This window comes from Megascapheus bottae, chromosome 21, assembly GCF_031878675.1.
Source record: "Megascapheus bottae isolate mThoBot1 chromosome 21, mThoBot2.hap1, whole genome shotgun sequence".
Taxonomy (NCBI): Eukaryota; Metazoa; Chordata; class Mammalia; order Rodentia; family Geomyidae; genus Megascapheus; species Megascapheus bottae.
The window spans coordinates 14015103-14041971 of record NC_143529.1 but is presented as its reverse complement, the minus strand read 5'-3'; the positions used below and the strand labels follow the sequence as shown (position 1 = coordinate 14041971).

Genomic DNA, 26869 nt, shown 5'->3' with positions numbered 1-26869 from the left:
GAGTTTCCTAACCAACTTGTCATTCAGCTGCATTAGACCTACAGCTGGCATAAATTACTGGTAACATTTGGCTAACTGTGTAATAAGAAGAATACAGTCAGTGATTGGTTACAATATTACTCTCCCCCTTCACCCAAGCTGATTAAATGTGCATATTCAGAAAATTCTTTTTCGAGTTTCCAGAAGCCTAACCATGGTTTCAATGACCACTAATAAGACATATGTCCTGTACTATTAAAGTAGGTCTGACTCTCACAGCTCTTCATTGTTAACTTTGCAAGAGAGTATAATTAGGGCCGGTCCCACTGAAATGTCATGAGAGCTTCTTTACAGCATCCAGCACTCTGCTTTGCAGTAGTTTCAATCTCCAACAAAACCCACCTTGTGATAAAAGCCATTAAGTATTTACATCCTGACACCTGGAAGTCATACACGTGCTGGCAAAATGGCCAGCGAACTTCCTCCATCTGTTTTAATAATGCTGAAGCAGAACATTTATCATCATCTATTTGATCAAGACTAGATTTTGCTGACAAGGGTTCAGTAAAATTCTTGCAGGTATAAGTACTTCCCAGGGAGTAGCAAATGACGATGTATCCCTCAGACTTGTGGTTTATTGAGCTTGTTCAAAAAGCTGGCAGAGATTAAGGACCTTGTTCCTTAGCCCACAACACAAGTGAACAAAAAGGTACAGTGTTTGAAATGAAAGGCATGCTTTATAAGTATTTCTGATTTTGACAAACAATGTAAACTTCAGCGAGGGGCAATGTCTTTATGCCTCATTTTCCTTATCTCTAAGCTGAGATAAATGGAAACTTAAGCGTGTAGGTTGTTTGATGATAGTCAATGAGGATCGGTTTCCTGGAAACCTTGAAATCTTTATTAGGAGATGCAGTGTGACAGGACTAGAGGTGGGGACCATGATCCTTAGGGGTTGAATGAGGCATTCCTCAGCCCACAGCATCCAGTGCAAGTGCAAAGAAAATTGAAGGCCAGAAGCAGGTATAACGACAAACAGGTGTCAGCAACCTAAACTTCTAAGCCACTCAAAAAAGTACTTCTTTTGGGATGGGTCTAAAATCTACAAGGTAGCATGTAACAAATTTTGAGAACAATCAAATGTAGTGTGGAAATTTTCACGTACAATCAAGTTTGGCTGGAAAAAAAAAGTCAAGCACAATTGAGTTTGCCTAAATGAATCAGGTGTAATTGAGTTGGGTAACTGAATTGCACTCAGTCCTGGCCCTTCGCCAAACTGAGGGGCACAGGGCCAAAAAGGCACAACTCAATTGGGCTTGAAATCTTCCCAGAATATTTTTTTGCAGAAAGAGAAATTCTTCACATAATAGAAAAATCAGGCTGCCAATTTGATTATCGAAGCTAATTAGTTATAGCTACTAAGTTATACTGAAGGCCTTATGTTCTTTATAATGGATTCCAAAGGTTTTTGAACTCCAATAAGCATTAGATTCATATGAAGGGTCTGTTAAAACATATCTATCTGTAGCCTTGCCTGCTGAATCTCTGATTAAACAGATAGAATAGTGGGAAACGGAATTTGCATATCTATCAAATTTCCAATTTGCTTCGTTTTGAGAACCACTGTTTTACCAACACTATTGTAGCTAAAATGTAAACATTTAGAAATTCTTTAATTCTTTCAAAATAGTTTTAGTACTTTGAAATCATCCCTAACGTTTCTTAACATAAGGTCCTGATGTACTACTTCTATGTAAACTTTACAACTAGATTATGCAAATGGCCTCATAACTTAAGCTACTTAAATTGTCTCAAATAGACTAAGAAAATCCTGAATATTGCTTGATGTAGTTTAAAATTTTACACACCATGGGCCTGGAGTTTGGCCTAGTGGTTGAGTGCTTGCCTAGCATGCAGGAAGACCTGGGTTCAATTCCTTGGTACTGCATACATAGAAAAAGCCAGAAGTGGTGCTGTGGCTCGAGTAGTATAGCTCTTGCCTTGAGCAAGCTCAAGGACAGTGCTCAGACCCAGAGTTCAAGCCCCAGGACTTGCAAAGAGTAAATTTATACCATAAGTGCTATGGTTTGAGTATTGGGGGGCTTGGTTGCTAGCTGATAGGCTTTTGGGAAATAGACATTAAGGAACTTAACCAATAGATTCATCCATTGATGGATTCATAATTTGATGATATTATTGGATAGTAAAAAGTAGTAGGTTGGGCCTTGTTGAAGGAAGGAGATCATGGGGAAAGCCCTGAAAAACGATATCTTGCTCTTCCTCTACTTCTCTGTTCCTTCTAGGTTTTAAGGTGAGTAGCCTCTGCCCTAAGCTTCATGTTCTCCTGCCACCAGAAAGCTGTGTCTCATCATAGGCCAAAAATCATGGGTGTAAGTTAAGTATTTTGTCATAGCTATGGTGTGACTAACTGACACAATAGGTAAGACATTGACTTTCCTTATAGGCTAGAAGCTCCTTAAGGACAGGAATGTACCTCATCCTAAACACCCACTATAGAACCTCGACTCAATATATTCAATATATAAGATTCAGTATATACCAACTGAATCAAAATGCAACAAGGAGGAAACAGAATCGGTGAGAGCTGAAATGGAAACTATGCCACAGCCAAGACTCTTTATGTAACTCACTACAAGGATATTACTTTGAGAATCCACAAGAATTTAATATAAAGTTTATGTTTTTGTGTTGGGAGCTGAGTAACGCCATGTCTAATAACTTTCTGCTGAGACAAGGCAAGCACAAGCACAAGACAAGAAGCAAAGCGCAAGACTTGACTACCATTGGTTACAGATGTGTTATTGTTTATCACTCTCTGCTGGGACCTAGAGTGAGGGTATATTAGCTGGAGGGACTTCCTCAGGAGAGGGGTTATTGGAGAGAGATTTTCCTGCCTTGATGAAGCTGTGTGGCACCTCTGTTTGTGCTCCTGGGAGGAAGGCTGAGTGCGGGAGGACAGTGGGCCCTCCCCTCTCGCGGCTTGGACTGGTCGGGGTGTGTTTTTCCCCAACCCTCCTAGTCGAGAGGGATGAAGGACCCCGACATTTTCATAATTACATAAACTGAAAACCACAACTATTACATTTTAGGTAAGTAAACCATTCTGGAATTAGCCTCCAATTTTTGCCACTTATCAAAAAGTAACCACTATAATATTCATTGTTCCTTAAATATCTTGGTTAATTAAGCATGGAATCATTTTCATCAAATAGCCGAGGGAAATAAAATAATGCATCAGTTAAATGAGGTTCATCTAAGACTTCAAACTGGAACTTTTCCATGATTTATCATGTTAAATAATTTCACACTTGACAGTATAGATTGTTCACTTCATAACAAGCTAATGTAAATCATAGAGGAGGTGATATCACAACTCATTTGCCACCCTGAACACAGGGACTGGTAAGTATGGTGGTACTGGAATGTTCCAAACTCAGTAACTGTTAAGCGAGTCTCCATACATGTGGGCACTACTTGTTTTCCTCAGCAAAAGAAATATTCCTAAGTGAAGGTCAAATCAGCATGACAAACATGGCTACCTTTTGGTTCTCAGTCATACCAGGCAGGAGAAACTTGTTTGCTTAAAATACAGTTAATCCCACTTGCACAGGCCAGCATTTAATAGCAGGCAGACTTGGCAGGTAGAAATTATAAATACATTTGAAATTTTCTCAGCTCATTTTGCCCACCAGGGGTTGCTGTTATTTTCAGGATAATTTTAAGATAAAGCAGTAGGTCAGAAAATGAAATGTGATAGAGGTTAACAAAGAAATGGAAGAATATTTCTTTAAGTCAATGAAAATTCACCCACATATGTCCATCTACATCTATGTCCAATAACTCAGCCCTGTATGTCTCTTAAAAAAAGAATCAGGATGTTTTCCAGATATAAAAATGACCTTATGTCTTTGTGTAATTAAAAAAAAAATCCTTTAGGTAGGAGGACTAGAAAAGGAATCACAGGTTATCTCCCTGAAAGATGGAATGAAGAAATCACTGATTAAGTAGTATAATTTTCATTTCAAGTGGAGATGTACACACAGCGGTTTCAGCATCCAGTTCTATTACCAGTAGCAATCTCAAAGTACCTTTTGCAAAAAAATATTATGTAAACACCTCTTTAATATACTCTCACTCTGTCAGGGGGTAAAGACATCAAAACATCTTTCCAAACTAGGATTCTGGAAACCTTATCTTTGAAGCACAATTCTTTTTGCATACTAGAAACAGCCAAATTGTTGTGATGCTATTACATAAATTCCTCTTATCTGATTTTCCACCCAGCCTGATACAGAGAGAAAGAAGGTTGTTCAATGTGCTGCTAAACTTAGGATGCTAACTGAGTGCTCAGGAAGAAGAACGAATGACTACATAGCCCAGTTCACCACAATTCTCTCATGGAGTGAGTCAGGAGAAATGACTGGAAAATAAATGTTGAGGCCTTTGGAATGACAGACGGTTACATCTGAGAGATGTTCCTATACTGAAATTTCCTGTATAGGTGCTGACCACATGCTCCCTTCTGTGAGCACTGAGACATTACAAGAAGCCAATAATAACAAGGAAGTAAGAAAGATTTAGCTGCCAGAAAATAGGCAGAGCAGTAGCATTCATTAATTCTCTTAAATGGAATTTCGGGATCCAGAGGAGCTGAGTAGTTATAAGCCTCCAAGATACCTTTATATGGTAATTATGAAGAAAATATGACATGTTACATATATATGCGGGAATAGATGGTTTCTCAGAAATGAAAAGCAATAAGCACAGTGTGTTTCCTTGAAAGGAGGTAAAAGAAGACAAAAGTAGGAAGTGCTGTTCTTTCTTCATCCTGCCATACTTTCAATGAAAAGTCAAATGTGTGCATTGGTCATGCTAAGAGAGAAGACACCAAAGTGATATCATCTTCCTTTTTTTCTTTTCTTTTTTTGATCGATTTGTCATGGGGCTTGAACTCTGAGCCTGGGTGCTGTCCCTCACTCTTCAGCTCAAGGCTAGAGCTCTACCACTTGAGCCATAGCACCAGTTCCACTTTTCTGGTGGTTAATTGGAGATAAGTGTCTTAAGGAAGATTGGCATTGAACTGCTATCCTCAGATCTCAGTCTCCTGAGTATCTAGGATTATAGGTGAGTGTGAACCACAGATATTTGGCCCTTATTTTTTCATATATTTTTATTATAATTAATAGAAGGGTTACATTATATTCACCAGATAGAAGGTACATTACTTCAGAAATATTGATACTCTTTATCATGTCATGGTCCCATTTTCCCCCGCTCATCTTGATTTCCCCCTTTTCTTATCCTATTTCAAATACCCAATTAAGCATATATAAAATATATCAGATAACAAGGTGAAATATTGTAACTATGAGATAACCAAGGGATAGCAAAAGAATGAGAGAAAACACAGTACATTAAGGACAACAATCACTCATTATATGACTTTTGTTTCTATATCCAGGAGGTCCTTATATTTAGGATCATACTATATGGTCTTATGTATTTATATTTTGTTCTATTGTAAATCTCTTCTAGGAGAGCCCAAGGTTTCTACTGATTATGACAAATGAGGGAAACCATTGAGCCTATGTTCCTTTGAGTCTGGCTTACTTCATTTAATATGATTTTTTTCTAAGCCTTTTCATTTCCTAACAAATGGGGCTATGTCATTCTTTCTGACAGCAGCATAGAATTCCATTGTGTTACAAATACCACATCTTGTTGACCCATTCATCAACTGAGGGACATCTAGGTTGGTTCCATATCTTTGCTATGGTAAATAGTGCTGCAATGAACATTGTTGTGCTAGTGGATTTAATATGTCCTTGTTTCTGGATGACAAAAGTATATCATGCATTATTTTAATCTTCACTTTGATCTTTATGAGTCCAGTACATAACTCATTGTGAAGAAATCCACACAGAACATGTACATGTAACCATGAATTTTCTTTAAACGTCTGTTGTGGTTCTTGCTACTTAGTACTCAAAGCAAGTGCCTGAACTTAAGAAAGAATACTAATTTTCTTAAATAAAGGCTCTAGATTTATAGTTGAGTATTTATAGGCCTCTAAGATACTTTTTTTACTGTGACAAAGAAAATCAATACATATTTGGATAGTTGATTTTCCAGTATTATTTGGGGTCTTGATATTTTTCAGTGTTCTAAAGTAACCAATACTAAGTACCTAGCCTTCACATTTTGTATAAAATAGAACAAATCAGAACAAAATATCTTATTCACATTCATAATCTCATAGTTGCACAATTAATATGTTCCCCAGTGGACTCAGCTTATGATGTCATTTCTGAAGCAGAAAGCAAATTTCACTAACACTATTAAATGACAGCAAAATAAGATCTTCAGACTGCCTCACTTAGAGTTGCTTAGCTATAAAAATTTTGTTTATAAATAAGTGTTTTGGATCCCAGAATACATTTTAAGATTGTAAAAAGACAGCAAAAGTGTTCAAAAAGAGGTTAGTCCCAAATAATTATTTACCTCATGATTCACCTAAAGACTAGTATTTTATTTACAGTAAGATGGAAATTGTAATATCTTATAAGAAATAATTTTAGCTTAAGATAGCTATTGAGAACTTACAAGTGGCTAGAAAGGATATGAAGAGCATTTCATGGATTTTCTCTTTTAAACTCCATAAGAGACACAGATTAGGAAACAGAACCTTAGAATGCTCTGTGATTTAGCCTCCATCATACAGCTGATTAGCACAGAAATCAAGGTCTAGAGATTGTAGTCTGGAGAATGTTAAGTGTTAGAGTTGGGTCTCTATTTCTAGCTCACTATGCAAATTTCACCAGGTTATTCAGCCACACTTTTTCTTTCCTGTAAAAGTAGAGCTGGACCTAAATTCCATTTAATTCCATTGAGAATTCTATTATTCTAATTCCATTGAGAATTCTATTATTCTATTTTCTAGGTTTTAGATAGTGGTTCTGATGGGGAAAATGCCTGCAGAATTATGACGTAGAATAGGGCTACCTTCTAGAGCATGGAGAAACTGCATATGGAATAAGGAAAGCCACAGATTGTGAGAAGGAAATACAAAGAACTATCAATGAAGTTAGGAACCCTATAGTAGAGAGTTTCTTTCTTCCCTTTTTCTTCAGTGTTCAGAAGAAACACATAGTTTCACTGAGGATTTCTGAGAGTTTTTATCTCTAGTATGCACAGAATTGCCCAGGATATGAAAGGGCTGCTACAATCTAGGCATTCAGTGTGGCTTTCACTTGGACTTCTTAGCGAAAGCCTGAGTCTCTTTGGCTAAACAAAGGATTAAAAGAAAAAAAAATCTGGTTTTCAGAAAACAAAACAAAAGGACTTAAATTTCTACAGTGTTTCACTTTGAGAAATATAAGAGGCTTCAAAGAGGAGATCAGGCAGAAGTTCAGAACTTTTTTCTTCCAAAGTAGTTTGCTATAGAGAAAAGAAGAAGAAAGGAGGAGAGGAATGAGGGATATTAACTTTCTGGTTGGTGCCACTCCCTCTTCTTTTCCTCTTTATTTTACTATAGGTCTTCTTGTAGTTTACAGTAATGCAGGGAGGATAATGGGTAAAATGTAAGTATAGAATAGAAATTGTATGCCAAAGAAATTTAAGGAAGGGAATCTTTTAGATAATATGAGAATTATCAACATATGATAGCAGTAAGTAGTAGACACAGATATAACACATGTAAAAAAATAGAATCAGAGTGCAGAGAGTTATCTTAGAAATTGCTTTATCTCATCTCATCTGTTATCTCCAGAACTTTTTTCTAGGAGATGGAGAGCCAGGTTACATTTTGAATATTCTAAGTAGCCCTCTTTCCCATTAGATAGGCTCACAGAGTTGAGAAGTTCTTATAACATGACCCCTTTTCTAGGATTTTCTTTGAGATAAGCTAAATAAAGATAGGAAATGAGTCTTAATTATGTTTGCATTCCCAGAATCTTCAAGTTGTTCTGAGGAAATTTTCAGTAAATTGTGAAAGAATAAGTGGATTACTGGATATAATCTGTCTAAGAAAATTCATTCAGTTCACTTTACACCTCATACAACACTTTCATATTTGATGAGGATTGTCAAGCCTTTAAACTTTCTCTTCTTCAAGTTAAATACCCTGAAACTTCCCAACATATTTCACTGTCTTGATCAGAAACTATCCTGTTACTTACATGTGACTTTGCCTTTTCTTTACAGATTCAAAGGATATTCAAATTTTGTAAACAAGGAATAAGCTGGTACTGGTGACTCACATTTGTAATCCCAGCTACTCAGGAGGCTGACACCTGAGACCTGAGAACTGTGGTTCAAAGCGGGGAAGTCTGTGAGACTGATCTCCAATTCACCACCAAAAAGCCAGAAGTACAGCCATGGCTCTAGAAGTAGTATGCTGACCTTGAGCAAATAAAGGTCAGGGACAGAACACAGACCCTGAATTCAAGCCCCATACACTGGCACAAACACACTCAGGTACATACGCACAAGCACAAAGAAACAAAAACGAGTAGTTAGTTTCCTTATTAAGCTGGGTTACCAGTGCCTCACCCCTGTAGTACCAGCTACTCCCGAGGCTAAATTTCTAAGGCTTATAGTTCTAAGCAATCCCAGGCAAGAAAGTGCATGAGACTCTTATCTCCAATAAATCTCCTCCAAAAGCTATAAATAGCTTAAGTAGTAGAATACTCCCTTTAGTAAAAGAAGTTCCAGGACAGCACCCAAATCTAAGGACCAAAAAAAAAAATGTTTCCTTATAATATCTACTTTTCTTTGTTTTGGGCCATAAAAGCCTTTTAAAATTTTCAATGGTGTTCATAAAGCCATGATATTTCAATACATTAACGAATTATAATCATTGTTTGCGTGTGTGTATACAAAAATGAGCATGTCTTATGTGACCAACATATTAGGTACATCTCTTTCCAATTATTTTTAAGTTTTTAGTCTAATTTGATAGTGCATATGTATTTTTACACCCCACATTTTTGCTTAGCACTATGCTATGAATATTTTCTCACATTATTAACAATTCTGAGATAATTTTAACTACTTATGATACTTAACTGCAAAAATATCTAGTTAGTTATTGAGCCAATAATACCTCATGGCTGCAGATCACCAAATATGTCATTACAATCGACAGAAGTTTAAGGGGGAAAATCAATGTATGTGAACTTTTCTACACCTTTGATAATCAGTTTAGGTCAGTTTACTGCAAGTATAGTTATTAGGTCAGAGAGTAAACATTTTAAACACATAAAGTTTTGTTCCTCAATACTCCAAAAGCAGGCTAACTTCCCTTGTTCCCTGTGTGTTTTAGACCCCTGCAGCCCATAATATTCATCTCCCTCATACCCTCATAATCTTCATCCCCATTTTGCATATATAATTGTACTTTGTTCCCTTTTATATTGTGTACTCCATTAAAAAAGAGCGATATAAATTGTGTAGCACCTAGCACAGAGCATGTGTGTGTGTGTGTGTGTGTGTGTGAGAGAGAGAGGGAGAGAGAGAGAGAGAGAGAGAGAGAGAGAGAGAGAGAGAGAGAGAGAGAGAGAGAGACTCTTCAATGTGTAGTCTATTGAATTAGATGAATAGTTTTTTTCTTTTTAAAAGATGTTTCAATGTCTTTTCTTAAAACACTGTTTATTTGTACTCCACTCAGTGTATTAGTACCCCCAAATAAAATACCCCAGAATAAAATACTCAAATTCAATTTTCGTAATACATAAGGATGGTGATTTAGCATTCAGCACTTAACAAATGTGAATTCAATGAATGTGTTAAGATCTGCATTAAAGATTCAGAGAATATTGAGAGATTTGAACATTACCAGCTCTCGGGGCAGGAAATTTCCTTCTTGGCGGGCAATGACCAGTGATGCTGTTTCTCCCTGCTTGGTGCTCCTCAGCATGGCCACAAGCTCTTCCTGCGTGCATCCAGTGACATCTTTGCCATTTACCTAATAGATATGATCATGTAGACAGACTCAATTACATAACTTTCTTTTCCCTCTCCTATGTATATCTCCTCCCATCCCTTCACTTTTGCTCTCTTCTGCATCCCTCCTTCCTCCTCCTTCCTCTTTCCTCCTCCTCCTCTTCTTCTTTTCTCTCTAACTCCCTCCCAACTCCCTTTTTTGAGGAAAGACTGGCCTTATAGCCCAGGCTGTTTTCAAATTTATGATCCTGCAACCTCTTCCTCTTAGGTGTGAGGCTTAACCGACACATGTGTGATAGTACAGCAATCCCACCATAATTATGATTCTGGAAAAACCTGGTAATTAATAACAGCAATTTTCCCAAGTGACAAGCAAAAACAATTAATTCATTAAACAGGTACCATTATTTTTGTTTAACAATACAACAAGACATGAACTCTGGATATATGAATACTTTGATATAAAGTTCCTTCACATGTGGATTACAGTGAGCAGATTATCATGATGGAAACTCTAACTTGGAGCTCTATTAGTCATCTGGTAGACCTTTCTTTGTAATCTAAGACTACATTGAAAGAATTGTCACTTTTTATGTCAAAAGACTGTTAAGGACCAATCTCCTATCAGGAGATATGGAAAACCTAACTTGAACAAAGAACTTTTCATGATTATTTATCCCCATGTCACTGGCTATATTGTGAACTTACAATGTCAAATGGTTGTTAGCTGGTTGTATAATTAAAGTCCTTATATTGTCTATAAGTAATCATTTTCAATGTGTTACATTTAACAGAAAATATTCAGTCAGCCTGTATATCATACACCAGGTTCAACCAACTTCAAAAAACATCTTAAAGAATGCTTCAAATACAATTCATTGGCAGAGTGCTTGGCTAGCATGGGAAGGCTCTAGATTCTATCTCCAGCACTAGAAAATAATAAATGCTTTTTTTCTTGGTGCCAGTAATCTCAGCTATTCCAACACCTGGGAGACTGAAACAGGAGGAGCATGTGTCTGGGCTATATAGCAAGACACTATCTGACCCCCTCCCTCAAAAAACAAATTCTCAAATAAATAAAATTGTATCTGTATTAAACATGAACATTTCCACAATAATGGAACAACTATTTTCATAATATCTATATTGTAGCAACACTACAAAATAACTAATGATGCTTTAAATTAGTGATATAGGAGGATGGGTCCTGTCATATGCAAATATGATGGAATTTTATGTAGAAGATTCAGGCATCTTCAGATTTGAATACTGTTCTTCCAAACCAATCCATCTGAGATACAAAAGGTACCTGTATATATGCTCATGTAAGCACTTACATAAATATCAAGAAATACATTAGTGAATGTATTAATTTCAAGACTTACCTCCAAAATTCTATCCCCTGATTGGAGGCGACCATCTTTTATTGCTGCTCCTTTGGGTAAAATATTTTTTACAAAAATTGGACCAGGCCCATGGATGGATGAATCTCTAGTAACCACAGTGAAACCAAGTCCTTCAGAGCCTAGTAGAGATGATCACAAGGAACAATCAAAATATGTGCACATTTTATACTAAAATGTATCTAATTTAAATTAAGATAGAAAAGGTGAAGTAAGTATACTTCAGGAGATTTAAAATTATTCTTTAGTTATTCTAGTTTTAAATAAAAATTAGTTTCCAATAGGTCATAAGGGAATCAAAGGGAATTTAGGGCCCCATATATATCTGTTAACACTTTTATTTATTTGGGTTCTAGAAGAAATACATATTACTCGTCTACCTTGCAGAGTGATTTCTCAGTAAGCCCTACCTGATGTCATCTTCCCCGGGGGAAGTGAAAGGTTACATAAACTGAGTTTCTCTCAATCAGTTTACCAATCTGTGGCTTTTTCCTCCACTTACATACGGATTCCTTGCATGGCTGAAGCCCATTGTCTTTCCAGGAAGAGTCTTACTGACCTGCCCTCCTTTCTTCCTGCCCTGATTTCTCCTTTATAATGCATTTTCCACTCTGTCTGAAAGTATGTTTGCATTTCTCTATCCTAAGTAATCTTCACTTCTGTTTTAGTGCTCCTCAACATTCTACCACTGATGATCTATGGCTGTAGTTTGTATAAGTGTCCCCTAATCCTATAGCCACCCAGTAATGCTCCTTATTCTTGGTATTTTTTCTAGGCTCCTTGCCTTGGTCATTTCTTAGCTTCAAAATCACCTCCTAATAACTAATCTCTAGATCAAATCTGATGTGAGCTTCCTAGATATTACCAGAAAGGCATATCCAAGCTGGTTTGGCCATGAACTCACTATGGGAATTTCAAGTTTCACTATGAACCCTTTTTTTCCAACTCAGCACCTGTCCCTTTCCAAATACCCAAATCTACCTAATATTCAAATTTCTATTAAGCATATCTTTATTAGGTGAGTTGCCCTAGGGAAAAAAAAAACCTCAGCAATAACTATAATCTGCTTTTTTTCCTTCCTACAACTAGCCAATGATTAAGGTATGAATATTCCATTTGTACATTTAGACAAGCAGCATATGGTTTTCTGCCCTGCTCTCTTCTTTAGGATATCTTTTTGGTTTCAGATGAATCTTCCCTAAGGGCATACCTAATATCACTCTTTTTCATTTAAGACTTTCTGATAGATCTTTAAAATGATTAAATGACTGATTTATCATTATGTCCCCAAAGTATCTGTCTCTATGTCTTATCCAGTTATTCATACAAAAATACAACTGATGCATGTAAACAAAAATTCTAACTAATAAGCACATGGAAGTATTTGTGACTCTTAGCTCATTTTATTCTCAGTATAGGATTTTTATGGGTAAATGAAATTTTGATCAGAGAATCTTTGTAGAATAATATGCATACTCTAATTAAATATACATGTTATTGTTTTTAAAATATATTAGCTTTGTGACCATTACATTTTCTATTGATTCAGCCAAGAATTTGGATCCTTGTAATTGACTTGAAAAGACAGGATTTGAGATGGTTGCAACTGGGAAAACAGAAAACCAGCAGAAGTTAAAAAGTAAAGACATAAAAGCATGTGAATGCATGTGTGTAATATTGTATAAATATGCATATTCATACATGGATCTAGTTTCACTGTTGTGTGCTTGACATATCAAAGACGAAGAAAAGGTTATATATGCTTCTGAATGATGCACGTTTTTGAAAATGTACTTGCAATGTTTAAACAATGAAATTAATAATTATCTGTTTTCCCTGTGGAATGAAGATTTTGCTGATATTAAAATCCCTTAAACAGTAATATTATATGCTTATCATCCTTTACTCAAAGTATGCTTAAAAAATCAGTAATTGTGCCCTAAATCAGGACAAGTGTATTTCAACGCATATTTAGTGTGAAACTATAAACACCATATTGCTTCATTTCTTAGTTTGCAATGATCTCTTTTCACTTTCCAACTTGTCTTTATTGCTTTCCTGCTTCAAATAACCTATACACAGCAGTAGGAAAGATGAAAAAAGTACTACAATGTCCTGAAAGTTCGGTTACCCAAGAATACACTTAAAAATCTATTCTTTGAAACAATTAAATGAAAGGGAGAATTAACTAAATTAGCTTTAATGCATTTCTCTTAACCAATTTTACATGTAACAATAATAGAATGCCATTAAGCATAATTTACTAATTACCTTTCTTTAGGTCAATCGTAATTTTCTTGGCATTCTTCTTGCTTCCAAACCCCATGAGAGGGGAGAGTGAGGGAGAGGAAGGCTTTCTTCCTAATCTTGGCACTCGGGGGCTCCTGCTTTGCTGCAGGGAAGTTGATGAATCTGCTTCAGGACTGTTCGTTCCCATGAGAGTCATTGTCTTCAGTCCCAGTTTCCCATGGACAGCAGGTGACACCTTTGTTCTCAAAGCACCATCGTTGTTACCAAAAATGGTAAGGGGCCCAATAACTGATTTTTCATATTGTTCACGGTTTTGAGCTGGAAGCACGTGGAGGAGCACACTTGAAGAGTTCATTGCCTGACGGAAGATATCTTGTGCCCTTAAAAGAGGAAGTGAACAATGATACTGTGTGGTAGTGAGCTACCTCTTATCTCCTAAGTGACAGCATGGTGGCGACCAGAAATAGCACAGTAGTAGTAAAAGCTTGGGAGACAATGGGAATATCATCACCAATGTGATTCTGCTAACTAAATGCTAGTTGGCGCTTACTCCTGGATAAGTAATGCCTCCTCTTCTGAGCTGCACTTGCCTCATAATCACTCAATCTTACTCTACTAAACAACCTCCTAAGGTAAAAGTGATAAACTCTCATTTTACAAATTCAGGTTGAAGCTGAGAGATTAAATAATTTGTCTCATGATTCTAAGCTTTTAAGTGTTTCTAAATCTGAAATTTTAACCAGAAATAATTAACAGAAACGCATGTAATAAACTAACTTTAATGTAAATGGGTAAAAGTCATTTGGCATTTTGATCAGATTATTAATATGCTATTTTTGCTTGAGGGAAAAATCAGATTTTGCTCCATACCAACTCTGAACAAAATTTCTATGGCTTTTAGTTCTGTTCATATGAGCCAAGGATAATTGTATTTGTCCTGTCTTTCTATTAAATTCTTATACAAAAATATAGCAGTGTATATAAATAATATCATTAGTAATAATTATATTTTTGTAACAGCATTTTAACAAAATAGATTCTTTTCTTCACATAGGAGCGAATACCTACTTTCTTTCCACTTACAGCCACACTCCTTCATCCTAATGCCCAGAATGAAGATGTAGTAAGAGTAGTTTGGGTATGAATTAGTGAAGCTGTTTGATTATTACCAGAGTATTAGTACGTATTCCCTTAATTTGAAATTCCAATGCAATGCTCACATACATTAACAAATATAAACATGCATCAGGCGGCTATACCTTCTAAGTCTTTCACAGACAGAGTGACAGAGACAGAGACAGAGACAGAGAGAGATAATGTATTTGCATAATATTTTCACATTCTGAGATATGATTTCTGGAGAGAGCACTTTAATTTTAGAAATTTGCATTATTTGTAGTCTTAGATTCAATAGTCATAGATATTTTTCACTAATTTTAGAGTTCACAGAGAACTACTGACAATCAAGTAGGCTAATTAATAAGCTGAAACAAATAGTCTGTGAAGAGAACCATTAAATACCAGCCTAACTGACCCATAACCCAAGAAAAGCAATTCCCTCCATAGATACTGAGGCAAGAAAGCCAGGCAGGAAGGCTTGCTATATTCTGTGGCTTAACATTCTTAGAAATGTGTGGCCCATGTGTGGGCCACCTTTGAGTGAGTATGCTGAACGCAAAATGCATTTGAAAATGGATGTTCAGGGGTCACTTAAAGAGAATTGGCCAGAAATTCCATCTACATTTTTTTCTCATAATGAGTTCCATAATGACTACAAATATCCCCTGGATCAATAAAGTAAACAAAACAATAAAGAAATGCTTACTGAGCAAAAGTTTTGTCTACAAGATCCACACTGTTGATTTTTACAATACATTCATTTTCAAGCAGGAGTCCTTCCCGTTTACACCTGCTGTTTTCTTCAATGCCTCGGATGAAGAGTCCCAGGATCCTAAACACAAAACTTAAGGTCAAATAAAATTACTGAAGGACAGTATGCTAATTATTTTTCCCCTTGCAAGTATTCAGAAATAAGTGTTGATTTCTATTTACAAAATACAGTATACTTTCTATTCAGGTAACTGCACACACACACACACACACACACACACACACGTACATGCACACAATTCATTTCTTATTTCTGTAATTCCATTTGTCATGTTTGCCATAAACTCAGAAACGCTAGTATAGCTTAGTGAAGTACAGAAGAGTAAATACTTGTGTTCTAAGGAAAGGAATCATATTTGACTGTGAAAGTAAGCCTGAGTTGCTGCCAGGGTGAGGACATGATGCTTAAATATCCACAGTGCCTTTTTGATTCTTACTACTTGTTCAGTAATTAAGATGCTGAGGAATAAACAAGTACTGAAAACTGTATTGCTGAGAAGGAAGATCAGTCCAATGAGTTAGTGCTGCTGAATGCAATAGGCATTGACTTTCTTTCTCTGATATTTAGAAGACATAGGAGGAGGCAAAGTCATAGGACCAGAACTGGGTAAATCAGTAAGCAGAGGTTTAGAAAACAGTAAAGGAGACAGTAATAGCAAAATTAACAAGCTTACAGTCATCAGGGATTTAAGTGCTAACAATGGCCGAGAAGACATTGTCACATATACAGGCCTTGAACCAGAAAGTGAGCTTAATGTTTTGAAGCTAGGATGAAGTTAAGTACCTCAAAACTATTGCTTACGGTGGCCGGGAGTTTGGCCTAGTGGTAGAGTGCTTGCCTAACATGCACGGAGACCTGAGTTCGATTCCTCGGTACCATATACATAGAAAAAAGCTGGAAGTGGTGCTATGGCTCAAGTGGTAGAGTTCTAGCCTTGAGAAAGCCCAAGGACAGTGCTCAGGCCCTGAGTTTGAGACCAGGACTGGCAAAACAACAACAACAACAACAAAAACCCTATTGCTTACTGACTTTTGGAGGACTGTTCTGAAATTTGGATCAGAAAGGGTTGGCTTTGGAAACTAAAAAACTAAAAAAGAGTTAGGTTCAGAGAGGATACCCAGGGACCCTTAGGCCTTCATGGCTCTGGTTCATTGAGGAGTGGAAAAGAAGGAAAGGAAAGAAAAATATGGAAATAAGACTTACAATTTCTATGCTACAAAATAAGATGTATATTTTCTAGCCAATTATCCTTCAATAGCCATGCAGGTTTGGTTTCAAGACTCCCCTTGGATACAAAAACAAAAACTCTGAGTGCTTGAATCCTTTCTCTCAACTGACATAATAGTGGCATCCTTCTGCATATCTTTCAGTCATTTTAGGATTACTAAAAACACCCGGTACAATGGAAATGGTTGTAGCTTATTGTTTGGAAATAATAATAATAATGACAAGGAAAAATATCTTGATATACACTAATTTATTTATCCAATCAAATACATTTTTCTTAGTATTTTCAATCCATGAGTGGTGGAACCCATTGGGAATGAGATAGATACAGAGGCCAAATGCATGCACACATGTATGTATGTGTGTTTTGGTACACACACTACTCTATTATTTTCAAAAGCCCCAAACTAAACCAATAATGAAAAGAAACAAACCTCGTATCTATCTTTACTGCTAGTCACTTGAGACATTTTCTTTTTCCTTTTGGAAGATCAGCATCCTAGCTGCGTCTCAGAGGAAGAAGACAGGCATCTCGTCCAGGATGAAGCCACTCAGAGGACAGCCAATACCCTCACCCTGTTTTATGTCCCTTTGTTTTTTGACTCTGAGCCTTGTGTCCCATCACACAGTCCCTTTGCATTAAATTCCAAATTTAAATAAAATATGAGCAGATTTTATGTGTTGTGAATAATAAGGTCAGTCAAGGAAAAAGGGCAGCCTGTAATGAAAGTGTAGGAGAAAATGATTCTCCTTGTCTGGAGTAGCCACAAATTTGAGCCTCTGCCTCTAGGCCTGGGTTCATTTAATGAGCTCACATCATCTTGAGACGACAATGGGTAAGGCATTCACAGTGATATTTAGGTCTCTACATGAAGAAATGTTAGCTCGGAACAGTATGCTGCAGCCAGAGACCAGCAAGGAGTCATACTGCCGACTGCACAGAAGACTTGAGGTCAGAGGTGTAAATTGAACGTGAGGTCCAGTGCCTCACTTCCTAGATCTTGGATGTTAATAAGTTAATCAAGCATTCTGTGATGCAATCCTCTCCTAATAGAATATTAAAAGTGGAACTATCATGGCATGCAGAAATGAAGTAATAGATCAACAGCGTGCTTTTCCCACAATGAGACATTCCCTGATAGATCACATTTTGGATTTTTGTTATGGTGGGTTCACAGTGACAGGCTCCATTAGGAGGCTCATATGTGGTTATAAAATAGTTTATGTAAGTGATATTTTTTTAACAAGCATTCAAGTCTTCCTTTAATTTAATTCAGTACATCATCAGTCATGTAATGTTACTCCCTAGGATTTAATTTCACATTTTGGGAGATGAATTAATTCTTTCAGGCCGCTGGGTTGCAATTTAGCTTGCACATCACAGCTGGAGTATGCTATGTGAACCTCGCTGATCTAAATAACCTAACTTCCATGAAAAATTTATTGACAGAATAAGCCCAACTGTAAAACCCATGTGTCAGAGGTAATTTTGGTAAAATGTAAAAGTGACTGGTTTTATTAGTTTGGTCCCTGGCAAAAAACCACCCTTGCCCTCTTTATGCCAGGGAGGGGGTGGATTCTCTCCAATATGATGTCATCTAGAAGAAGCTCAGAAACAGTATCTCATTATCCTCCTTGCTCCAGTCTGGTGGGCTATAATGCCTGTATCATGTGAAACTAAGATTCACAGGATTTAAAGATAAATGCTGCCGAGAAGTTATAGGCAAGACTAACCAGTACATTTGCATTACTAAGCAGTGGTAAAGGGAGCTAAACTCTGCAGTCCAGCAGAATAGAGAAGCAACAATTACTTCCTGCTCATGCAGTATCACTGAAGCCACATTTCTCCTCATCCTTCCTCTCACCCCGCATGGCATGGTGTGGCTTTGCCCCTCTGCCAATTGAGCATTTTTGTCTCAACATCTCACCATATGAATCACTTTTCCCCATCTCTTACCTTTCTGCTCCTCTCTTGTGTTTAAACTGCCTTTACTCTGAAGCTGAAGTATATTATGCTATGTTTGTTGAAAAGCACTAGATTTCATGTTTTAAAAATCACATTCACAGTCTGGAATTAAACTACTTGTTTGTCACTTGCAATAACTAAGTGTATTTAGTTAGTTTTGTAAAGGTCTTTTGTTTTGTTTTTCAACTGAAGAAACTAAAGGCTCTCAATAGAAAGCAATATTCAGTCCCCCTGCACTGAACTCACAGAAACACTATCAGGTATAACAGTTTCTATAGTTCATTAAGATGTTCTAATATAGGTTAGCTTTTTTATTCAATGACAGGTGTGCCATATTTTTCTAAAGGAAAAAAAATTCAACAGAGGCAAAAGCCAATTACAGTAGTTTTAATAAGGAATTAAATGTAAATTCTAATTTAAAATAATGACACAAGCCAATAAATGGAAGGAAATTAAAGAGCTAAGTACAACACCATGACCCTAATCTCCTGCGCTCACACAGTGAAGCCATATGGCATTACAAAGTCAGACTCTTGTCTGACATGCTGTATACACAGTTGTATCTACACACATGGGTTGAGTTAAGTATGCTGTTTCAGCCTGTACTCATTACTTCATAACTTTTACTGGCTCATGTCTACACTTCTATATTATTTTTAATGTTTTTAATTAAATTTCCTTCCTATAATACTAGTGACTAGCAAAAATATAATAATAATAATAATTTCTCTAAGTTACTAAACAGTTGACCATAAATTTATAATAAAACTTTACTTCTGAATTTGGATTTTTTTTTGTTTTAGCCAACACAATCATAGTACTGATAATTCAGAAGTTCATAGCTTGTGAGTTTTACTAAAAGCTTTCACATTTTTAATGTCACTTAATCCCTATAACCTTGAAATAAAGTAGGCATTCCCAGGAGACAAGTTTGGGAGAGTTGCTGAAGGTTATATAGAAAGAATATCAGGATTCGTTCTGGTTCTTCTGAATTCAAGACTGCTGCTAGGTATCAAACCAAAGAGATGAGGAAGAGAAGAAACTAATAAAGTCTAGATTTTATTATCATTATTATTTGAAAAGGAAAGAGGTGATTTTGTATCTACAGGTGAATTTGTTTTTGAACTATTGAAAACGATGTATAGTAATAGTCACATTGTATAGCTGCTCATTTTTAAGTAGGGAATATCTCATGTTCTAGTCCAGCTTCAATAAGCTAAGGGAACTGGTGATTTAACCACTCCACTATTCCACAAAGTCCTCCGAACACTTCTGCCAAAGGCCTTTAGAATTTCTCATGAGGACTGAGTAAATACTTGCCCTGTTTTTCAAAAACAAGCTTGGTTTGTCCTATGCCACAACCCAGAACATTCATAATTTTAATGCATACCGGAAACCAGACACAAGAGCTGTTAGTTTTTGGTTCCTTCTTTTCTAAAGAGCATTCATTCCAGCAAGAGATTGGCATCAGACATTATTTTGTAATAATAATAATAATAATAATATGAATTTGTGATTATAGCTAGCAGATGGCTACCTGCTGAATTCAATGCCAATCAAAACAGCATGGATAAATCTTCTCTTACTCCTGGTTTGGCAGACTGAATTGAATACATAGTCAGCACTGTAAATTAATAGTATACAATCACTAGAAAAATTTTAGTTCTAGAAAGAATAATGGCATGAAGGTACATTGGAAGAATTGATTTTTTATTTTTCTTAGTGACTTTGGAAAAATTAATGTATTTTTCCAATCTTTCACACATGAAGTAAGGTAAATCATTCTTTTCAGCAATATCTTTAAGAAAATGAATTTACAAATTAATCAAAGGTATGCCATGTGGATAAGAATCTGATTTTCCTTTAAGTTTCTGTCACCCCTTGTCAATATCCATCTTGGGCTACAAAGTCATCTCATTGAAAAGCAGTGAAGTTTAAAATTAGTGAAAAATGACATAATATCAAGAACTAGTTCCATAAGGTCTTTACACTATTACTATTATTAACACTGAGGCAAGACTTTCTTATACTCACAGAACAAGTTTTATAATGAATTACATAGATATGGATTTCAAGAAATATGAACACAGTCCAAATTTCTATTTACCAGTTTTAAAATTATTTTTAATGCCCTAAATTGTAATTTAGTAAAAGCAAAATGACATTTTTCTTCTCTAGCAAAGCCAGTTTGATAGTCTTAGTTCTATAGTGTTAAGAAAAGTAAATTTGGAATTATTACTTGATGTGTATTTTCTATTACAAAAATTCAATTGCAATATTCCTCTAACAATATATTAAAAAATTGTGCTGAGATTCTGTTTAGTATATACCACTGACAAAGACACTTTAAAGAAAATGTTTTATAATTAATCATAAGTGAAGAAAATGTGATAAATGTTTTTTTTCCTTTTAACAGTATCCTGGAAGTAAATGCTTTAATTTTATTGCCAATACAAAATTATAAGTAGAGTGGTCCATCTGAATAAGATAAATTTGTACTTAATCCTCTTCTGAAAAATGATGACATGATAGAGAGTGTGTCATGGTTTTTATTAGCATGGGCTTCGGACACAAGGAAAACAGCTTACCTTCCACTCAGAGATGAAAAGAAGGGCACTACATGTATTCCCAAAGGACCTCCTTCCCCAGAAATCTCCACTCTTCTTGTCATATCACTGGGGCAGAAGAAAACATGGAAACAGATGAGTCTCAGCTAAACACCAGATGAGGCATATTGCCCTCCCTCCCCTCACAATGAATCAACTGCTGTAACTTCAACAGTTGAAGTATACTTGAAATGTATATGGTTAGACTGGGATATTGGGAAAAAATTGATTAAATAACATGCTTAAAAGACTATCTGGTTCCATATTTTTACACAAGAAATGTTAATTACCACAAAAATGACTTCCTCCTTAATCTGCATAAATCACCATATTTTTTCAAAAATACACAAGTATAAAATTTTTGTCCCAATGATTCTCACTTGAAAATTTCTGTACAGACCCATGAAAATAAGTGTATCTATGCTGAAGCATAAAGCAAGCATTTTTTTCCCAAACAGCAAATATCAAATAAAACACTTTATTAAAGAAAGCACAGGACTACATTTTATGCTGGCTGTGTGACCACAGTTGGAGTTTTTCAAAGCAACATAATAAAAACTTGAAGTATCAGGTGTTTTCAATGGAATAATTCCAAATATTCACCCCATGAATTTTTTTAAATTTAGTTTTAAGGTAGAAAAATAGGTTGGAGAACCTGGAGAAAATGCATTATAGAAAGAAATAGAAAGCCTGACCTGCCTCACCTAGCCCAGATTAAGGAAAAGATGAGTTAGAAACAATAATGGATAGTGTGCATGATGGAAACAGAAGGCACTGGGAGCTTTTGTGTAATGAACAGTGGAACTAACAAGTTTTTATAAAAATGAAAAATAATAACCATGAACAATTATTGGCTCCTTTAATCCCACTGACAGAAAATAAAATTGCCAGAGGAAAATGATAAAGTTGAAGCAAACATCTCCTCTATGGAAATTGTAAGCAGGTTTCAATTGTTCCCTATTTACATGAAAATGACCTGAAACTAGATGTCAAATTAAGAGCTACAGCTGCTACAAATGCTTTTCTGCTTCAAATTGAAAATGGTGAAATTCTGGCTCTTTGCTGGAAAGTTGAGAACAGTATTAAGAAAACAAAATGCCTGATGAATTCACTCTGCATCAAGTATTCTTCAAATGACCAGAAATGTAATATAAACATATGCACATCTGTGGATTAGAAATTAAACATATTAAATATATTCTTGCCAGTGAATTAAACTTATTTTAATGTATTTTCTTTGAAAGCTCAATATCATTAAAAACTGCACAAAGTAAGCATGACAGTTTCTAGTACTTTTTGTAAAATGATAGAATTTTAAATATGACAATAAAAGTTCACATGATTTCCTTTCAGATATAGCTGATAGATGCTAAACTTAATCAGTCAACACCTTATATCAGAGGCTTGGAATAAAAGTTAAAAACTGAACAAACATTAGGATAATGATGCGATATGAAATGATCCTTATTTAAATGTGTGAGAATATGAACATTTATATAAATATATATATATTTCATTTACTGTATGAGGTATCCATTGTAAGTCCTGAACATTCAATGGGCAGAAAAATTATACAGAGTTTAATAAACCAAAACATTTTAAAAAGTCATTTAAGCAATACTAAACGAAAGCACCAACATTTTAGCTTTATTATGACATTTAAAAATAGAGATAAAGAAGCAAACTTTCATTTAAAGGAATCTGGAATATAGCTTAGTGGTCAAGTGTTTGTTTAACATCCTCAGGGAATTGGGATAAAGCACCTCAAAAATATTGTTTAACCACAGAAATGTTATCACTTTTCCAGATAAACACATCATGAATCCCTGTTTGCTAATGGATACCACATATATGTAATTTATAAAGCGGTCTTAAAATATAAATGTTTAGTCTAGCATATGCTTTGAAATTTCAGCTTATGAACTTTTAGCATGGCTTTTTATAGATGATAGATTTTTATGAATTCTTATATTTTTTCTACTTTATGAATATTACTTTATCATTATTCCTATAAAGCATAATAAATTCTATGTATCCTGTTGACATCTACATGCTAATATTTATCAACTGGTATTTTTATATTCACCTAATAAAAGATACCTCATACTTCCCTCAAGTAAGCAGTCTTATTTAATGTTACTATGAGTTTTGGAAGAATGCAGGTTTTCTTTTTTTCTTTTTTTGGGGGGGAGGCGGTCCTGGGTGGGTCGTGGGGCTTGAACTCTGGGACTGGGCATTTGTCCCTGAGCTCTTCAGCTCAAAGCTTCTGCCCCACCCCTTGCGCCACAGTGCCACTTAGGTTTTCTAATGGTTAATTGGTGATAAGAGTCTCATGGGCGTTCCTTTCTGGGCTGACTTTGAACCTCGATCCTCAGATCTCAGCTTCCTGAGTATCTAGGATTACAGACATGAGTCACCAGCACTAGGCTAAGAATGCAGTTTTTAACATATAATTCTAGATAAGTCCTCTCTTCAATATTGCAGAGTAAAGTTTTACTTAATCATTATATAATAATCATAATTATTTGGCTAAAAATACTTTTGAGGATTATTAGATTACTATCACAAAAATGCTACTACCCTAGAGAAAAAAGGCATAAAATTTTTTAACTTAATCAACTATGCTATTTATGCATTTATAGAAAATTAGATCTACTTAATAAGAAAAAGCATTGAAATTTTAATATATACCATGTTTTACCATTTCCATTATAAAATGGTGTGCTATTTATTTTCAGAAGAAAAAAGCATAGGAAATAGATGCCAAAGAGTCATGTTCACAAGTTTTTACTTATAGTAAAAAGAGATACACTCAGTATTTTGTAAAGACTTGATGGAGTTCTATAGAAATCTCTATAGTCACCCTTCATGAAATATAAGCACAGCAAGTAAGACTTGACACGGTTATTTGAATCCATATCTGAAATAGTGATATTTTACAAAGATGTAAAAGTGAGCTGTTAGTGCTATTGATTTAGATAAACCCCAGAATGCATGCAGGGGCTAGGGAACAAAGCAGACAGGTTTGGAGGACAGTATAGTAGCAAGAAGACAAGTTGAAAGGTGGGCTCACAATGGGAAATGCATAAAATGAGGAAGAAGAATAATCTAAGGAGTGGAATAAAAAAGAATGCTCAAAAAGTGGATCAAAAGTTGAATTGCAAAGTAATGAAAAATATTGCTTATATCAAGAAAAAAGGTGGAAAGATCTAGTAGGAATCAAATGAGCAATTTTTCTACAGGATTATAGGAGATACTTAAATAAGTAGAGCACTGCAAAGCATTAGGTTAACTAATATTAACCAAGCTAAATGCCCTGAGGAAATCAATTTGGACAAATTTGACTCCATAATGACTGGGACTCAGCTGCTCCCAGTCTAAGAGCTCAGGACAGAACTACGGGCAAGCTAAAGTTAGTGGATTACAATGAGACTGTCATTATGACAGGTCACTCTGCTAGAGCTGGATGTTAAGTGCCAATTGATTTGTACCCAGAAATAACACTTGAAGCCTGAGGCAGAAAATGCAACAGGCACTTCAGCTGATTTCTTCATACCGGGCAAGTGGGAAGACTGAAACTGAAGATGATTCAAGTCATTTCACTGACGGTTTTATACAATGAATTCCTGAAAACGAAAACGTGTTTTGTCTAAGAGGGTGAAACTTATGGGGGAATAGGGCAGCTGAAAGGTGAGAGGAATGGTGGGCAAGCAAGTCATACGACTTATTCATTGTAGACCCGTGGAAATGGAACCATGTAACACAAGGGGATGGGAGACATGTGGGAAGGATTGATGTAAGGGGTGAATCTGATCAAGATACATTGTACTCATAAATCTCTACTTCAATCTGATAAAATAAAGAAAAACAGATGACCCAGCTCAGTCTGGAGCCTTTCACTGAGGTCTGGAGAGACCATATTGAGGACAGGGGTGGGGGAGAATCTTCATTCTAGAAACAAAGTTGGGTGTAGATTCAATGGAAGAGAATATGTGTAATAGAAGCAATCTTCTCTGCTTCCAGTGTTGGTTTTATGTAAAATTTCTGGGTAAGTCATTTAAACCAAGACCCAAATCCTCAGTTTCCTCATTTGTCCAATAAGGACATTAAGATTAGGGACTTTTTTTTGTAAATTGAGTTTTTGGTGCTAATGGGAAAAATAGGGGATATCACACATAGGTGCCCTTTATATAAAGGGATTGATAACGAGTATCTACTAGTATGACTCTTAGAATTGTCTAAAGGAATAAACAAGAAGCTTGTAGACTAAAATGAAATAATTCATCCTTACTATAGAAAGGAATTGGTGAGACATTTTAAAAATTGTTAGATACATTAGGGTTGAGAAGCACACCTTCTATATTGCTGACATGGGGAAAGAGGACAGTTACACCAAATGGACAGAATGTGTGGGCTGGTATCTCTAGGAACTGAATTGCAGATGTGTTCTAGGTAATGGGGTAAAACCTCAGTGAAACCACAATGAAGAGTTTGCAACTGACCCCGAACTCTCCTTAATGATGAACATCTTAACAGTGGGAATGGATCAGCAAAAGTCCAACAGAAGTTGTTGTTTATGGCTGGACTCAGTGAACTCATGTGAATTTAAAAAACATAAATTTAGTCATTTCTATGAGGAATATTGACTAATATAGAGAGTCTAGTGCTTGAGAAATTTATAATTTAGGGGGAGAGCTGAGAAATATAGAAAAATACTGGAAAATAAAACACTGGAAAATAGAATAATGGTCCTTCTCTGAAACATCTGAATTCAAAAGTGCTTCTAACTTCCAATTTTTAGGGGGCTTTGATATATTCTATATATGTAATAAAAATTGGGGGATGGGGTCCAAGTCAAAACAAAAATAATTCGTAGTTCCTGTACATTTTAAACATATATCCTGGGATTAATTTTATAAGGCATTTTAAATAATTTTATGCATGCAAGAAAAATTGCAAAATTTTCCTCTTAAGGTATATCCTGGCAAGGAAAATGTTTTTGATTATAGAGAATTTTAGATTTTCATTAGAAGGAAGTATATTTTTTCAAAGAATATAGATTAGTATTCTGGAAGCAGTGTGCTAACTGGCTTCTGCAATATAATATGCACTCATAACGAATATATAACATTATAGAGGAATGTAAGCTAATGCTTAAAGAAGTTATAAATTGTCCAACTTCAAACTAATCACATAAGATAAATTCGGAACTTAAGCTTGAATATACTGCCCTACAGACAATGACTACTACAGGAAACTTTAGGTCAAAGAGAAGGATTATGGTTATAAACATGGGGGCAACATGACATCTAAAATTGCTAATTGATGGACTGAATTCATTTTATGTGCATCAAGTAAAACAACAGCACAATACAAGGCTATACTTGAAGAAAACAGAGTCAAAGTGAAACTCAAGGGCCATGGAATCACTTGAACCTGCTATTCAAAGACAATGCAAAGTAATTAAGAAATCCTGGTAGAGAAGAGATTACGAAGGATTGAGAATCAATCACTGTGTAACACACACACACACACACACACACACACACACACATACAGTGAGTTCTTATATCGTAAGAAAAAA

At 35.7% G+C, this 26869-nt stretch overlaps 1 protein-coding gene across 3 annotated transcripts in view; it reads right to left on the bottom strand.

Annotated features, from left to right (window-relative positions):
- Positions 1–26869, bottom strand: part of Pard3b (par-3 family cell polarity regulator beta) — a 963936-nt gene that overhangs the window by 444521 nt on the left and 492546 nt on the right. For all 3 annotated transcript variants that reach the window (XM_090354671.1, XM_090354668.1, XM_090354669.1), the window contains exons 6-10: positions 21268–21354; positions 15421–15546; positions 13617–13975; positions 11328–11467; positions 9836–9964 (exon numbers count right to left, since the gene is read on the bottom strand). In XM_090354671.1, the coding sequence (XP_090210797.1) occupies positions 9836–9964; positions 11328–11467; positions 13617–13975; positions 15421–15546; positions 21268–21354 (841 nt within the window). The remainder of the gene's footprint in view (positions 1–9835; positions 9965–11327; positions 11468–13616; positions 13976–15420; positions 15547–21267; positions 21355–26869) is intronic.